At 45.7% G+C, this 18186-nt stretch overlaps 1 protein-coding gene across 1 annotated transcript in view; it reads left to right on the top strand.

Annotated features, from left to right (window-relative positions):
* Positions 1–713: 713 nt before the first annotated feature.
* Positions 714–18186, top strand: part of LOC144139977 (dermonecrotic toxin SdSicTox-betaIIB1aiii-like) — a 38666-nt gene continuing 21193 nt past the window's right edge. The window contains exons 1-4 of the mRNA XM_077672195.1: positions 714–746; positions 1425–1662; positions 7973–8104; positions 17585–17710. Coding sequence (XP_077528321.1) covers positions 714–746; positions 1425–1662; positions 7973–8104; positions 17585–17710 — 529 coding nt within the window. The remainder of the gene's footprint in view (positions 747–1424; positions 1663–7972; positions 8105–17584; positions 17711–18186) is intronic.

Genomic DNA, 18186 nt, shown 5'->3' with positions numbered 1-18186 from the left:
GCGCCGTAAGCCGGGGCAATTTTTTGCCTTATTTTGCGAAAAAAACAGCCGCCATTCTCAAGCTGTTACGTAACATTACGTCACTTTTAGGCAGCTGAAGTTGCTAATGCATGACGTAATCGTTCCCGCCAACTGTTCAAATTACGTCACGCCTTCCCAGCCAATCACAGAGAGGGTGTGTATTACAAGCAGTATTGTTGTTGAATAGCAAAGACAGGCTTACGTTGTCATATCCACTGCATTTAGTCAGGTTTTTCATTGCCGGCCAAGAATTATGCGCCTTTAGTAACGAGAAATAAGGCAAACCTTAGAACTGGTGTCCGTAAACGATATGAAACGTCAAAATGACGACAGCACACACAACCGCTTTGTCAACCGGCAGTACGTGACCAAAATTGAAAGCCAATCAGCAAAGACTTCGGGAAAATTGCCTGAATTGCCGGCAATTTGTGCAGTCGAGAATAGGGCCCTTGTATTTATTTGTGCATTAGTACCTACATTGTGCGCTAGGGCGTGTGGCACGCGCATGGAGAGAGTAGAGAGGCGTAGAGAGGCGGAGCGCGCTAAAATTGAATAGATTTACGTGAAAGGGGCGGCAGACGGACTATCGTGTTTATACGAGATTTTGACCGAAGAAAGCAGACGCTTAGACAGTTTTTGCTTGCGTGTGTTTAACTGATTCGAATGTGCCCGCGCTCGTTTTGGCCGTTGCAATGGAGAACATAGACTCGCTTTTTGACCAGCCAGTGAGTGCGTCTTTGGGCTCCGCGGAGAAGTTTCTCTGTTCGTTGGAGTTGTCACGTTTTAGTCACGTCAGTCTTCTTGTACCATCGCTTTTCTCTTGTAGCTACACGCATTAAACAAGCTAACTTTTGCTTTTGCCTCTGCCTCGTCGGAATGGAGGCAACTCCTGCAATTCGCTGTTCCAACCGCGCTACCAAGACAGAACAGGAATCATATTTGTAGTGCTTCGCCTCTGTAACAGCCTTACTAGCACCACCCTGAGCACCCAAATAATTATTGTGGTCGGCCCACTGCTCCGTTAGCAGTGGTCCTCTGCCTTTACTTTTCCCTGTTTATTTAAATTGTTCTAAAGGGTCCAGGTACCTTTATTTTTTTGTGAACGTTTAAAGGAAAGACGGCAAGGTCGAGTTTGCTCTATATCTGCAACGAAACGTTTCAATGTGACTAAATCAGAGGGTAATTTATTTCCCCTTTGCCGCGATTATTTCGTTATAGTCGGGAAACTGTCCGCCAATAGTTGGCTCGCAAACCGCCTAGACAATTTTCGATCTGCCTATGGCTTCTGGGGGGACATACGGGTTGATAGCTCATTTAACAGCAATCTTTCCGCATAGCGTAAGCCTTACTGCCCGCATGGTTGCAAAACATACGCAGTAAGAATCTTTGCTTCTTTCTCGCAGAGGGTGTGGATGGAAAGGCGGCCCTTCTTCATTATCGGCCACATGGTGAACTCGCTGTACGATGTCGACGTCTTTGTGAACAGCGGTGCCAACGCCCTGGAGGCAGACATACAGTTTGACGCCACTGGAACGCCCACTTGGGTTTACCACGGCATTCCTTGCGACTGTAACCGTGAGGGCAGGAGGTACGCCGAGATCCCCGAATATTTGGACTACTTGCGAAACGTCACGGACGTCGGTAAGCATCCGAGTCAAGCCTTGAGTACTCAAGTTTGAGGCAAGGCGGAGCATATCCGCAGTATATTTAACTACAGTTCACTTGACACAGAGCTGGGGTGTATAACTGAACCTGCAGCTTGGAGCTGTCGGTGAGATGAAAGTTGTGCAGGGAATTAGATGTGGTACACCGGCCACATGACAGCGACATGATAGTACCAGCCCTGGGAAACGGGAGTAGGGTAAGCAGGCAGTTGAAAGAATAGGCAACCAAAGGTGGAAGTTTTGGCGTAGACTTGTTCTGTGGAAAGGAAAAGTGGTTTAATTTAAGTTTAGAAACACCTTTACTCGGCAGGAGGGGAGAACGTCGAGAGGTTAATCGGACAAGCTTTCACATATCCAATTACTTCGCTTCCTTATGGCAATCACTGTCGACCTACCACTGTACCTGTTTCATCATAGGCGATTTTCGCGATGTTCCGTTCCTGCTAACTTATTTAACTATTGGCCGGGCGGCTGAATCGAGGGGCAGACATACAGACAGTCCAAAATGTTCTCTTGTAAGCAGCCGAAGAAACACTGTTTTTCTTTAAAACTTTGGTAAATTTGGGCTTGGTTTAAATTAGCGCCCAGAGCTTTCAAAATACACTAGTAGCACGCAGCCCCATAGCTGGGACTGGTCGATGGACGCAGCAAACGAAATGTGGGCCTATTGAATGCTTTGGGACCCTGGGGTTAGAAACTTTCCTTTCGGGAACCTACTGAGGCCTACATGTGTGCTTTAAGCGCGTTGATTACGGAAGTAGAAGTAAGGCGAGAACGCAAGCCACTTTTCAATAAATTTATGGAATCATTGCTTCGCGACTGAAATGCAGGCCTGGGCTAGTCTGACGGAACGCATAACGTTACGCTTTGAATTCTAATGCGGTGGTCGGTGCCCGTATCTTTGTGTACAATGAGTGCGGCTTTGTTTTCCACGTCGTCAGGCTCAAGATACCACCTACTGAACCTTAACCTAGACCGAGAACTTAGGCTGTTGGCAACGGCTCGCAGTAAAGTTAACGGAGAGAAGAGAAAATTTGGAGCCGTAACACTACTTTGAAGATGAAGCAGCAGCGGATCCATGTTGGTGGATAATATTGAGCTATGTACGGTGAGTTACTACAGGGGTTGACTGAAGAGATAAACCAATAACTTCCCTGGAATTAATGCTGAATTAATAACCGTATGATTTGTCTTGGGAGCTTCGATAAAACAAGAAGTCTAGCAGTTTTCTACAACTAGAGTACCTCCGTCGATGGCCATGTAGTGACAGCAGGCGGTAATTCTGCAGCGCTTACATATTGACTGTGAACTAACAATTTATAACAAGGAAATGAAAGAAGGAGAGCTGATACAGTCGTCTTCGCGGCTAATTTCAGTTTGATTTCGCTGGAACGAGTGCAAGTGGTTCTTTGTCGACGCGACCCGATGGACGCGCGCATTTTTGGCCAGAACTTGTCGAATACAGTTTCGCCTTGAGTGACGTATCAGGGAAACTTTGCCAGCACGCGCCTCTTCGAGTTTCAAACTCAAGCTTCTGCCTCACTTAGCAGAAAAGCACTCACCAGTTATATCCCGTGCTATGGCAGTTCCAACAACACCTGTGCATCCGGAATTTAGGACTAAGGCGCTACTGCTTTGACATTCACAACATAGAAGCAGTGCTTATAACACTATGAAATATTTCAATTTTATTTCAATTTTAGATGAAAACTGTGCTCTCGATAAAATTGATGGACGCGTAGCTCGGCCTGCCGATGAAATTCACGAAGCTTTTATAGCTGGAAAAACGCAGGTGAAAGTGTTTATTACCAAGTAATATAGATGTCAACGTATTACCGACATTAACGTTTAACGCCCTATCCACGTGCAGCATCGTCGGATCAGACAAAACCAGAAAAAAAAATTACGCCCATCTTCCCGCGAGGGAACCCTGATGTGATGCGACGCATCAGGGGGGAGCGTTTGGACTAACGCTGGTATTGGATAGCTTCAGTCCACACGCTGAAGGGACTGTCGCTTCCATCACGTCTTCATCGGAAGATCTTGCACGAAGGTATCGTCAAGCAAAGTCAAGTGCGAGAGCGAGTACTGGACTGATCCGGCGCCGTGCGCTCCCCAGCGTATATTTCCGCTTTTGAAAGGAGAGGAGCCAGGGGGGTGGGAGGGGGGAGAGTCGCGCGCATGCGCACACATGCGCGCACGCAGAGCAGCGAACCGCACACGCGCAGCTGTTGTTATGATAATGAGACGGAGTGAGAGTACGCACACATGCGCGCACCCAGAGCAGCGAAGCGCACAGGCGCAAATGTTGTTATGATAATGAGACGGAGTGAGAGTGTTGCGCACAGCTGTCGGAGAGAAGAACGGAGGAGAGTTGCGCATGTGCAGTGAGCGTGCGGACAACGCCGCGACAACGACAACAATGGAGGGACAAACCCGAGAGAAAGAGATGCGTCGCATCTAAAATGGTCCCGTATCAGCTCACTTTGCTGCAAATGTCGTCGAAAAACGATAGTGTCCTGCCTACTCTACCACGTAAACGCCTCTCTTCTCTTCCCCTCCCTCTCGATCATCACACAATAAACACGGAAGAGGCTTGCTGAGGTCACTCCAATTTTCACGCATCCCACTGGTCGCGCCATCTACTGGAACTTTCTGTTGCGGTTGAACGTAGAACACTCCCACGAGGTACAGGCTCGCGCGAGCTACTTTCCTACTTTTGGGCCAAAATATGGTTTTCAACGTGTATATTTTGTTCGCTTCGAGGAATTTACACATTCTCTAAGGTCAGGTTTGCACGCACAAGTTACATCTTTAGTGTGGGGCACCTAGTGGTTATAAACCTGTGGGTAACATAAACCACCTTGGAGTCTTTACGCTGGGCCTTGTAGTTCCCAAAAATAATTTTAAAGGCAACGTTTTTAAAGCTCAACAACCCGGTGCATCAAAGTTTGAATGGTTGTTATCTATAATGGCAGACACTGCACAGTCTAGAGCAGTCGTGTTGCCTGGTGACCTTGGTTTGGAGTCGGATGCAAGATGACGTCTATGGAACAGTGACGCTCTAGCTGCAAACATGCGCGTCCGCTGTCTTTAACTTAATATCGTTCCTGATAACGAGGTTACGGTTCGTCGAAATTGACAGGAAATGTCCTAGTATAACTAAAGCGGTACCGCCTTCCCCTTCCTTCCGATCCAGTTTATCCTACTTGCATATCCGCCATTCAACAATTGGTATGGGTCGACCGCGTGTGTCGGATATCGTTACAAAAATGCAACTAAAATATAATAAGAAAATTGTTAATCCCGCTTTGAGTTCAAAAACCTTGTTGGCGATGATTTCTAAAAGCAGCAGTAAGGAGACAGTCGCACAGAATTCCGCAACTTTTATTGACTGCCCGGCGGCGAAACTCGGGGCGGGCGTGGAATATTAGTAGTATCAACACGGTACGAACATTGGTAAATGAAGGGAAACGTTGTTCACGCATTTAGTCACGAAAGACAACTGGTTAAGTGAAGAAAATACTTGGTCCGTACTTTGGATCTGCGCAGTCACCATAACTAAATTACTGGAAAACCTTAACAAGGATTGCACATGGAACGTTTAAGTAATTGGCAGACGAATGCTGGATTTTTCGCTACTAGCTAGCCTTGCATTACATTGCGATTTCGTTCATGTGTCCACATTCTCACCAATCATGAATGTAATAATACAAACCAAAAATGCATTTATCAATCATAGTGGTGATTCTTTTGTCGGGTGGTGAAGTTCTCCCATTACATTGGGCGTAGGTGCACTTGGTATGGATACATAGTTACAAGGAAGCAATAAATGGTATCGTCGACGAAATATTAAACAGCCCGCACCTTTCATATAACAGCCAACACTGTAGAACCGGGCTCACAGAAGTCGTGCACTTGACGACGTGGCATGTAGTGATGTTGAAATACGGCTGTTCTTTCCCATTTGATACCCTGAATGTCAAATTACGTGGGTACTACCGTCGTTTCGTCTGCGAAGGGGGTAGGGTGTGGTGAGCGAAGCATTTCGCATCGAAATAATTTTCACAAACGAGCGGCGCTGTTACGAGGCGCCACGAAGACATGATGACAACTGAAATTTGTTCAGCTTGAAAGAACTAGGACTTGGAAACTTACTTGGCTGCATCCCAGCCACGAAGGACGTTTTGTCAGCCAGAAAACGTCGGAAATATTTAAAAACTTCCAAATGGTCCGCTACATTGATGTAATATGGACAGGAGGGGCGTAATACGGGCCAGAATTAAAAGCATGCTTAGTGTGTAAACTGCCGGTTAGCATTGAAGTCATTAAAGCCCGTCAGCATGCAAAGGAAAATAAGAGACCCCACTACAATCGCCCGATCATGTTTATTGGCCGTGACGAAGGTTGGAGGCCGCCATTCGCAAAAACAAGATTATCTGGCGTCATGGAGAAATTTTCTGAAAGGATGAGGACTCGCCACTGCTACATCTGCACTAACTAGTGTATTTGCTTGAAGTTGGCGATAGAACCTGCACCATTGTTATCGAGACGAGTTTTTTTAGGGCGCAGCCCCTTGGCGGCCTCATCTGTGGCTTTGCGGCGGCGATGGCGTTGTAACCGAGCGAGCGATGGGAAGACAGAAGATTGAAAGAAAGCAGAGGAGGCGAGTATGGCCAAATTCTGAGGGAGGGCGGTTCACCGAAATTGTGGGGGGTGGGGGGAAACAGTATGCTGAGCACGCACGAGGCGCTCTTCCGCCGCGACGCATGGCGAAAGGGTGAGGAGGTGGCGTGCGCTCGACAATGATGAGTGTTCACTTCCTCTTACGCAGTTCCCGGTCCCTTCCTAAGACTAAAAGGGGGCGCTAAGCAGACGAAGACGAAGTAAGACACAAACACTACATACAGGCGCCTGTATGTGGTGTTTGTGTCTTACTTCGTCTTCGTCTGCTTAGCGCCCCCTTTTAGTCTTTCCAATAAGCATGAACCAACTAGCTCAACAAGTTTTGTTAAGCCTTCCTAAGACGCGCTGCGCTAAGCATACGAAGACCAAGTAAGACACAAACACCACATACAGGCTCCTGTATGCGGTGTTTGTGTCTTACTTCGTCTTCGTCTGCTTAGCGCCCCCTTTTAGTCTTTCCAATAAGCATGAACCAACTAGCTCAACATGTTTTGTTAAGCCTTCCTAAGACGCGCTGGCGCACCGAAACTACGTGACATTTGCGCGAGAGGTTTAAACAGGATTGGCAACAACATGCGCCACGGCGGCGACCCGCTGCAAGATAATATCAGAGTAGCGCACGCCGCCGAGCGTTCACTGATGATGCCATCACGTCCTGACACGCAGCAGATATGTGCCGTAACCGAGCAGACTGCGGTTTGCGCTGCCCACGCATTTCGCGTAAGGGAGCATCTTAATCATGAGGTATTTCCTTTAATGAGCCGAAGTTACATTTTGCCTTCGTGGCCCCTTTAATGTTACGATCTCCATAAGTACTCCGTGTGCTGCGCCTGTGCAGCCTAACAGCACTTTTTGGTACCTGAGCCACTTAGCCCTCTTATCTCTTGAGGCGCCATGAAGACAAAATGCAACAAAGGTTCACTATAAACACCGCTCTGTGCTGATAATAACAATATGCATTTTAACGCGAACCCGAAACATATATAATGCGAATTTTAAGAAAAACAGAAAAAGCGGTGGCGACTCCCCGGCAGCTTTCCGGCGATTTCTCTATGACGACGCTGAACCTTGTTCAGGTGACTTGCGGCCGCCTACCTTCGTCGCCTGCGTTCATCCTCCTCGGATTTCGGCAGAAAAAATTATAGCGGAAGAACGACGCAAGGAAGACCTGTGCCATGGCTGCCCTTAGCGGGGACGATAAGTTTAATGACAGGGGTGCTTTTATTATGATTATGATTAATGGCGCATACCCAGCGGGAGATTTAACGACGCGTGCACAATTAACCTTGATTACATGTATAAAAGATTCTCATAAATCAGCTACTCGTTCATAAATCGTTCACAGCTACTAAAACTTAGTAGCTGTGAACGACAGAGATGAGCGCGCAAAAACTCGCCCAGCTTCCCAGGTTGAAAATTCTGTTTCTTAGTATTCTGCGTGATGGCCTTTCAGTTTGCGAAAATATAAATTTTATGGTGTGACGTAAATTTCATGGTGATTCATATACATTGACATTATTATGCTTCTCAAGTAACCTTCACCTTCTTCAATGGGGCTTTTTTTGTCCTTTTTTTGTTTGTTTGTTTTTTGCTTGATACAGACAGTGGCAAGTTCAGGGGCAAACTCAGGCTCCTTTTCCTCGACCTGAAGACTTCGAGCATAACTTCGGGCTATCACTACAACGCCGGCCAACTCATCGCCAATCTTCTGTTTAGGCACCTCTGGAAAAATGGTGAATACGCACTTTTTTGCAGTCGGTTTGAAACGAGAAAATGTTCTCAAAGAAAACATCAAGAGCAACTCATTTAAACACCTGAAAGGAGCGTAATGGCGAAAGTTAGTGGGGTCACCTAACATATCACGCTGCTTCGCATGCGCGTTTTATTGAGATCAAAATTGAGTTTCACCAAAATTGAAATTAAGCTTCGGCGCACTAAACCATACAATCAATCAAAATGTTAATGCGCATGCCGAGAGATTTTAAGTGCGAACGCCGTGCCCTTTCCGCTGGCTTTCGTCTGGGCACCATGATGGGAATCGCTTTAGGTTGATCTTGCCCCTTCCAAGCGACGAACCGTTGCGGCAGTGCAAGCACGCTACAAGTATTCGTTCTTCCCTCACCGCCACCTCAGTTCCGCCGCTACTCGCTCTCCATTGTGCCTTCTCATGTACTTTTTGACACGAAAGTGTTTTATTCCCGAATACACAAACATTACAGTGACGTCGTATCCGTCACGGAAGTTACGCCAGTTCCACGAAGCAAGCGGCCTGTAAAAGATGCACCCCTGCAGACAGGGTCTTCTTGCGGGGAAGCAACGTTTACTACTAAAGTGTATCTTATAGTTAGGGTTGTTTGCTTTTGGGTTTTATATTTTAACACGAAAGTCTTTTATGCCGGCATATACCAAGATTTTACTGACGTCATATCCGTCACGGAAATGAAGCCAGTACACCTTTGCCGAAGCGACCCGCCAGCGGGACGTCGCTCACCAAGCACACCCACAAGAGAGCCGCGGACCCTCAAATCATGCTGAGCTGCAGATTTCGCTGCACATTTCACTTTCGTGTTTTACCGACTCCTATGACAGAGGAATCAGCCACGATTTTTTTCCCGCACTGCTGTCTGCCAATCTGAAGCGTTGTGTGACAATGACGACACAGGATGTCGCAGAGCGCCGGGTTACATCTTAAAGCTCACGTAGATAAATAATCCTGATTTAATCATTGGCTGATATTTTACAGTGTGTCTCTATTTGTGGCAGTTTATGCTTTGTGGCACTCAACAGGTATTGAGTGATTAAAATCAAAGCCGTGTTATATAGTGGTGCTAATGAAATGCATCTTGCAATATATTCAAAACGATGTGCGCGTTGACATTGCGATGGGACCAAAATCATGCTATTGGCGGTGAGATCTTTGAGTGGCGCCCCCTGGCTCTGACGTCGGCTTAGGGATTCGCGCCGCTGTCGTCTGCTACACTCCGCTTGTGAGGGGCAACAGTGCCTCGGCTAGAAATCGCCCGCTTCGTTGCTGTAGTGCGTTAAAAAGCGTATTTCTAGCGACTCAGTTATTTTGCCAGCTTCTGACGCATCTGAATAATTTGAAGCTGTATCCCCCACAAGTTTGCAAGTCACGAAGAGATAGAGAACAACTTTCTTCAGAGTATCGGTCAGAAGATCGTGTGTAACTCGTCCTTTCTTGCTTATTCGCGAGGATCAGCGATCAGAGCTTCTCGATAAGTATTTGAAATGAGTAGGCTTCCCTGCAGTATATGAAGACTCAACAGTCTAATACTACGTACCAAGCAGCGGCCTCTACACGCTCATCGCACAGCAGGAAATAAAGCGGCTTTCTTCTGTTTCTTTCGTTGTTGTCTTGTATCGGATTAATGTTCCTGGCTTTTTTTTTCTGCCCAACGCATTAATTTTTCTGCGCCGTAACCAACTTCTTATTATGAGGTTTCGGGATGTTTGGGAGCCTCACAAAGGTCGTGTGGATATTTCCTTCATTTTGTATGGCATACATTCCCTTCTTCACAAATTGGCTTTCATTACGGCTGCGTGCAAGAAGGTGCATATCCGCAGCGTGCTTTGTTTATTCACATGCAAATACAATGAGAAGGTTTGTGCTACGCCACCGCGATCGCGCCCTAAACAACGTGGTCCAATGTACTCGAAGGCAGCTTTTGTGCTCCGAATTTCTATCTTAATTATATCGTTATCATAACAAACTGACTATCAACTCGAACAATGATGACATGATTACGGTGTTAAAGGCATGATATACTCGCTAACTAACGTAATAAATAGTATACCTGCATATATTACAAGACTCGAAACCGAAGAAGAATTCCAAGTAGCTCTTTATTGCTTTTCAACCCTTCCAGGCGCGAAGAACAATTCCTATTCTACTCGGGATGGCGTTCTATGATTTGAAGAAAATTACTTTTACTCTCTTGTCCTGGATTGAGGACCCGGCCCACTAACCAGATCGATTTAATTGTTAAACAAAGTTTTCCCCTCCTCCCCTTACTCCTCCTCCTCCTCTTGAGTGCAGTTTTCCTATAACGCATATCCGAAGATCGGGAAGATATGGCTATGCAAAATGTTCCGAAATATCCCTCCAGGTGTTAACAAACATATATGTGTTACTATAAATTTAACGAAGACGTGACTCGTTTTGCTCAATAAACCTCCATACTGGTTAGATGCCTGGTATAGAATCAGCGCGCGTGTATATACACACTGGGTGTTTTGGAACTCAACCTACAGTTTTTGCAGTCTATAGTGCATGTCGGCAAACTTTCATGCCTTGAAAACGTAAAGTGATGTGACAAAACGCGTTGGAGCGTTCGGCAAGGTTGCAAAAACTGTTTTACCTTACATATGATTACCGGGAATCGTGATGCATTCTGCCAAAGCCGACAGCCCTGAAGGCCTAGAATTTGTTTTGGTCTTCCATTTTCGCTGTTGTCGGTTATTAGCAGCTGAATGTTCCTTTTGTTCGAATGCTTACATGAGAAGCTGACGCCTAGCTCCGACTCTTCGCGCTCCGCACAGGACCGGCTTCGCAAGGAATGGGGTGGCGCCGGCAATGTTACTCCCGTAGCGGTATCCAAAACTATACTTTAATTGACACCATGAGCTAGTGTATGCGATTTTAAGCATAATATTATGATAAAAAGTTACCCACACGCCAATTCTGGTGCGGACAAGCATCAGACGTTGACCGAGCGCAAAGAAACAGCAGGGAGAGCGATCCTGAGTGAAGCAGACGACAAATGCGAGAATCCCTGAGGCGCCATAGAGTTAATACTACTGACTCTAGAGCAAAAGCTGCCCGGCCAGCCCGTGCATTGAAACCGTGCTACACCCGGGCGCTGACATGATGCCACCCTCACAGCGTTGCCCGCTGCCTTTTTGCCTACTAGAGTTGGCGGCAGTAGTCGGTATTCACCTAGTAACCAACGCATTCCATCATGGCAGCCACCGTTGCTGTGAGTGCGCCGTGAAAACTGCTGTGCACAAACGTTGTGTGAAGTTTTTCCTGTAGTAGGTAGCGAACTTTTGTGCCATGCTGCCGCGTTAGATGCAGTTTTGCATTCTCCGCAACTGAGAAGGGTAGCGCGTAGATTAGCGGGTACTTCGTACGCTCGGAGAGGTAGCTTTTGCCGGTGCGTCGGGGGAGTTCGGTCGTCGCTTCGGAGTTGAGCGGACGTGTTTTTTCGTGCTCCGGTGCTTCGGAGGGGCTTCATTTCGGCGGCCCGTTGCAAGCGCGGGCCCTTGGACGTCGCCCGGCTTTCGCTCTGCTGGTGTGGGCGGTCAAGTGCCAGCTCCCCCCCCCCTTAGTACCCGTCTCCAAAGCGGTCGGGACCGCCGCAGACTTCGCTCTTCGTCGCACCATGCTCGCCTCCACGCTTCACTGTTCCCTTCGAGGTTTCTCGTCTCCCGGACGCAGCATTACGCCAGCCAACAGTGTTTGTGGTGTGTTGTGTGCGACGGAATCGACCACAGTGGAACTACTCTTCTCTACTCTTTCCTCACCTTTCTAATATTTACTTTTCTTTCTCCTATCCTATTTCCGTAACTATTCCCGCTTCCGGACTGTGTTAAATGCAGGTGAGCTCAAATGAGAGCTTAATAATATCCCCATTCCATTTATTTTCCTGCTTCCTTTAAAAAGAAATCACTTCCCCCTGATTGCTTTTTTCCCCTGATTTTTTTTCCTGGTGGCTTCCCCTGTATTCGCGCATGCGCTGTTTCTGTATATATCATTTTGTGTGTGCTAATAGAGTTCAGTTGATATGCAGCGCTAGTCTTGTGTAGTCTCTTCTTTGTTGTCCCGTCTGTACAGCTCTATTTTAACATGTTTTACACGCCTCCCCTCACCCCCCCCCCCCCCCCCCCCCCTGTATGCGTCAGCTGATTGTTTTCGCCATCTATTGAGGTGCTCTTTACAACTACTTGCTGTTCTAGCGAATGGAAGTTCAAACTGGACAACGCTTCCAAGAAATGCATGTAAATGGAAATCGTATTTGTGACTGCACTTTATGCTAAACAAACATGCTTTCTGTGCATGTTCCTGTGCCTGTCTACGAGGCCCCTGCAGCACGTGTGTCAACTTTTTTCTCCAGTTGAAATGCTTTTAGGTAGTGGCCCTTGCATTAGCTTAGATTCAATAACCGTGAAATACCCAAGCCTAATATTGATAAGTTATGTGCATCAAGAAACTCTCTTAAGAGATTTTCCGTTTTTCTAGGTACGCTTAGAAGATTTGTCATTGATTGTATGCTTGGGGACGTCACACAAGGTACATGATTAATGTTGTCAGGTTAGATTAGGTCGCAATAATTCTATTTAATAGCAGCTTAAACAAAATCTCGACAAAAGCAAACCAGAGACTAGAAGATATCATGTAGAACGCGCATTTCCATTCTGGGTTTGTGGAACTATAGCTTTCAGTACTTCCAACTACAAAGAAAGTAGCGCAAGTGTTCATTAGTCGCTGCAGGGCTCTTTACCTTTTAAAATTTCATGCCCCCTCTCCCAGAATAAAGAAAGAGGAAAATTGTGTGAGGAACTAACTATTTCCAGCAAAGCTATGGCAGGTTTAAAGCCAAAAAACAGGCAGGGTTAAAAGCCAAAAAACCTTTTTGAAGAAAAAACAATTTCATGATAAAAAACCTAAGCACTGCAGAAGAGGAAAAGAACGAAATAAACAAATACAAGCAGATGCAGCATAAAATAGCAAAAAATGAACAAAGCAAATGCAATTCTACGAGGCAGTTAGTCACGAAAGCTTCCACGAAGGAGCAGACACTTCAGGAGAAATTTTAAAAAATTAGAAATTATGTACCCTATTTACATTACGTACACAGAAAATCAGACATATTTCAATGGTTTTAGACAAGATGGAGCTAAAGTAGCCAAATCAGTTCTTGCCTTGAAGAAGCAGATTGCAGTGATTAAGAGAGAACAGTCACAGGTGCTGTAGGGGTGTTACCAGTATGCAGCATCCTTCGTTTGCCCATTTTGTCATTTTGCCTGCTTGTTTTATACCTATCTTTTTTTTCGCCCATGGTGCTGTCTTTGTACTGGCCATTTCCACGCCATGTTTTTTTTTTCTCCCGAATTTTTTATCCTTTATTTTATGCCAGTCCTTTCCTTTTCTTTCAAGTTTCCTGTTCCCATTTCCACATGTAGCACAGCCAGCTGGACAGTTCTTCTTCTTTCCTTGGTTAACCTCCCTAGCTTTCTTCTACAGTTTCTTCCTTTCTTTGAAGTCGCACATTAAGTCATCTTAGTCTTGCTCTTACCATCACAAACTTCCCTAGAGGTCTGCTGGTATTACTGGTGTGGAAATAAAATTTGTTGGATAAGAATTGCTTGTACATATGACCCTCTTGCTTTTTCTGTGTTTGTTTTTGCTTGTGATACACGGACTGATGGCATTGCGATGGCCCATTATTTTTGATGAAAGCAAGAATGCTGATGACCACAATCTGAATGAGCATTAGCCAGAACTTTCATAATCAGCTACAGCATTACTGGAACCCAGCTTCGGTGATGCAACTTCGTGATCATCCTTGTTGCTGTGAGCACGCTGAAGCGTGGAAATTCTACAAGGTCTGGTGTGGCACCTTTGTGGCCACCGGTTTGATGTTGGCATAAATGAGAAGGCTGTGCTACACATATCGAATTCATTCGTTCTATCGCGTATCGCATATCGCATTCCTTCCTTTTATCTAGTGTATACAGCTGAAGAACGTCTCCAGATTGCCCTGACTGAACCGATACGTGCAGATGTAACTGTCGCAAATAATAAAATTGAGAATTCAATTTATTGTCCGCTTTCTTACTGACTGCCATATGCAATGCACATTAAGTGTCTGAATACTCTATATTAGCGATTGATAGTCTCATGCTAGGCAGTCTGATTCACCTGCTATAGTTATGTTTGGCAGCTGTTTCAAAATTAACCACTATGATTGAACTAATGAGCGGCAATAACAATTTATAGGTGCGCTCAAATTAATTTACTTTTCAAGGGAGACGTATATCCTTCGTCGTCTTCGCCTTGCACAAAATACATGACGGTCCCATCGCGACCCAAGAAAGCGCATATGTGTGTTACCTCAACACGCTTCCTAGGCGGTTTCTGTTGACAGACAGATTTCCGGCCGAACCCGCAGGCATTTCAGGCAAAACTGTCTGCAGGCGGGGTGGTCCTGATAATTGGGCGTGGACAGAAGTGGCCGTTTCCGTTCATTGGCGAATGCACCCAGGGAAGGACAGAATAATTTTTCTTAACGCCCCACCACACGGGTGCCCATCTCACATGAACGAAGTTTACTCCTCCCCCACCTCCTCTGTGCAGGTATATACATGGGCCATACGAGAGCAGAGGTGCAAGTATGCGTAATTAAACAACGTCGCTGATCCGCCGAATTTAAGAAATGTGTCATGCAAAGCATCAAATATATTCTCGAAAATTTCAGATTGCGTGTTTCAGCGATCGAAGGAGCATGCACCAATCGCACACACCCATACAGGAGATTTCTGCACCTACATTCGGGATTACCTTTCGGCTTCGCCTTGTCCTCCTCTAGAAAACCACCTTATCGTGCAAATAAAGTTACCATTATTATTATTAGCTGGCGGTTGTTTTATCTCTGACTCAAGTAAAACACCGTTCAGTGAAAGTATAACAGCACCCGTAAACAAGAGCCTAGTTATACGGTAGGCATGGTAAAATGGTTCGTACATTTGTTTGTTTTAATTTACGAATCATATACGATTAAAAGGAGCCGATCTGCCCAGACATGTTTCGCGTAACATGATATGACCGGCTGACGGCGAGTTCAAATCGGCAGCAGCCACTACGGACATCTAGAGAAGGTGTCCTTGAAGATAGGCGGCGGCGGCTTTATTCCGTATCGTCGGCAGTCTTCGCAAGCAACGAAGTGACACAGCAGACACTAAGGCGTGTTAGAGTGAACCTTTGTAAATTAGCCCCACACGACTGACGCTCCTCACAATATACCGAAACTAAATTTGGCGCCTCAGCCCGACGTCTTCTTTTTGCTTATAATTTCATTTATTTTTGTTCGTCAAGCATGAATACTTCAAGAAAACTAATAAAAAGCATACAAACTCGTAAAGAAACTCAGTTATTGCCATAAAAGTTGCCTAATTTTAGCTTAGGGCCCTAAATTTGTGCCTCATTTTCAAGAAAAATTGTTAGCCATATCTTCAACTACTGATCTGGCAACTACAGCGTGGCATCATGGCGGCATTCGTGTTTAGACACATTTTTGAGCCAGCTTTACCCGCCTGTGAGGCGCGCTTCGCAGCGCCGCCTGTGTTCGCGCTCACCGCCAATACTCAGCGAATACGTAAGTACGCCAGTCTCATGTGAACTGTTTCGGCCTCTAATTCAAGAAAGAAAAGTATTGTTGTATTGTTTTAGATCCGCAGATCAATATCATGCAAAGAGTTATGATTACAACGATGAGCGAGCTCTATGGGGAGTTATCTTCGCTATTGTATCGGGCCAGTGAAAAGCGACAGTCAAGCGTAATTGTACAGGGGCAAACATCTGTGATGGAAATTGACAGAGTGCGTAGCAGACTGCAAGATTTCGGGCTAAAAGGCCAACTGCGCTCAAAATTTCGCCAGCGTAAAAAATCATGTCATGTAGTAGTACACACGAGTTCTAACTTCAAAACACTGCGTTTCAAACCGGGACGCGCGCGACGCAAACTGCTCCGGATGATTAGCGGTTTTGGAATTGAAACTAAAAAAGAAGGCGGCCATTCCGGGCATGAAGTAGGTGATAAAACGGTAGAGGGCGCACCGGTGCTAGCGGCTGCTCGTAGGAGCCTCAATATGCGGGTAGTAGCGACCAGGTTAGCAGTGTTATTTTCACAGGCGAATTTTCACCAGCGTTTTTACAAGGCTTATGAAGATAAAAACAATTTCGAACTGGCGTTGCTATAGTATAAGCTGAAATGAAGTGCACCGCTGCCAGTTATTTTTGCATCAGAATATCAGCTCCTGGAGCAACAATTCTTGCTACTGCGGGTGAAAAGACAGGCCACAATTTACAAAGGTTTTAGCTCGCATACGATATCGAAACGCAGGTTTGTTTAGCCAGCGCCTTGGCTATCATCCCACAGTTTTTTTCTTTTGACGGGAACGAACTGCACACTGGCGCCGATCAGTCACAGACTGCTTTTGCTGTGTAATTACGTGCAAACAGGGTTGTTATTATTTGTTCAGTAACCTTCACGTCGCTAAACATCGAGGATAGAATTGTAACATCGGTTTGAAACCGCATTATAGGTTTCAATGTTAGATGACGTGCTGCAACGGGAAAAGGTTACCTACCTACCGCGGTTTTCTACTTTCAGTAGGAACATGTGCAGTTGATAACATTTTAGTTTCAGGTAAACGAAATCTATCATTCTACAAAATATAAATCCTTTATTGGGCGATTGAAAAAATGTTATGGTTCTTCGTTTAGGAGAACATTTTCATTAGCTTTCGCACTTCGCGAAGACGACGGCCGATCTTTGTGCGAGGAGCAAGGCTGGTTTTGGTTCGCTTAGCGATTGAAGAAACAATAACAGAGATGGTTATATGCCCGCCTTAAACAAAGCAAGCTATATCGTCAAATTTTTCGAGGTGTTTAGGGATCTGAGGTGGCGTTGTGCCGGCCCTAGTACAGCAGGTATTCCACGTTGTGCTCCAAGGGGTCACGGATTTATAAAGGATTTTTTTTCTGAGTCATCTGCAACGACAACGTGGCTGTTCCGCAATTATCACTTGACGCGATAGGCAATGTTAAACACACAGCGTTTGATATACAAGAAGAAAACGTCACCCTCGTTGTCAACGCTATCACTATGCACGCTGAGGGGCAAACGTGCAGCAGCGCCACGAGCACGAGACAGGTCGGAGCCAATGAAAGTGTTAAGGCGGATCGCACAGCCTAGTGTCCCAAATGGCAAGGTTACAAAGCACTTGTAAAACACGAGGAGGAAGCAAGGTGTCTCTCGCGTTTAAATGGAGATTCACGTTTGCGAATTCACAACCCATATAAACTACCAAGCGTCCTCAGACTTTTTTCGGAAATCATGGCTGAGCGTAAAATTTCTGCATTCAAAACTTTTGCCTGCCCAACTTAAACATTTTTAAACACTATCCTGCAGTTTCGCCCTCGAACGCACTCAACGTTCTTTTGTACGTGGAAAGCCTCGACGCCCGGGATGTTTTCAAGGGAGCTTTAGACACATTCTCGGCGCATCCTGACTCACGATCTTGGAGGGACTGCATCGGTAAGTGGTGGGCGTCTAATGCACCATGAAGTGCATGTCTTCAGTTAAGGGTCCTATGAAGCACGATGTAAACACGGGACTGAGCGGTGATATTCTCACAAGGGCTGAAAACAATATACGTGGTACAAATGCATTCTTTTCCCAGTATACCCCCACAGCCCCAAACGTGTAACACATTCAGTTTCAGTTTCAGTTTATTATTCGTACGAAAATATCCAATGTGTGATAAAATTTTATACAGAAAGCGGACCCAAAGTTTAGCACTGTAATGGGACCCCTTGTGACTTAACGAGTAGAAAATAAAAAATATTCTCAGCAGTAGCGAAAGCTACTGCTGAGCGTTATTCTAAAAACGTTAGTCTGAGCGGTATTCTGCGTTAATCTGAGAACGCGTAATTCTGAGAACAGCGTTATTCTGAGAACGCAGTGAAGTAATACAACAGAAATTATACAAAAAAATAACAGAATAAGTCACA

Source organism: Haemaphysalis longicornis, unplaced genomic scaffold, assembly GCF_048455015.1.
Source record: "Haemaphysalis longicornis isolate Haplotype H1 unplaced genomic scaffold, Haemaphysalis longicornis Haplotype H1 scaffold_5, whole genome shotgun sequence".
In the NCBI taxonomy this organism is placed as follows: domain Eukaryota; kingdom Metazoa; phylum Arthropoda; class Arachnida; order Ixodida; family Ixodidae; genus Haemaphysalis; species Haemaphysalis longicornis.
Note: the sequence above shows the minus strand (reverse complement) of the source record. Positions and strands in the feature narration are given on the sequence as shown.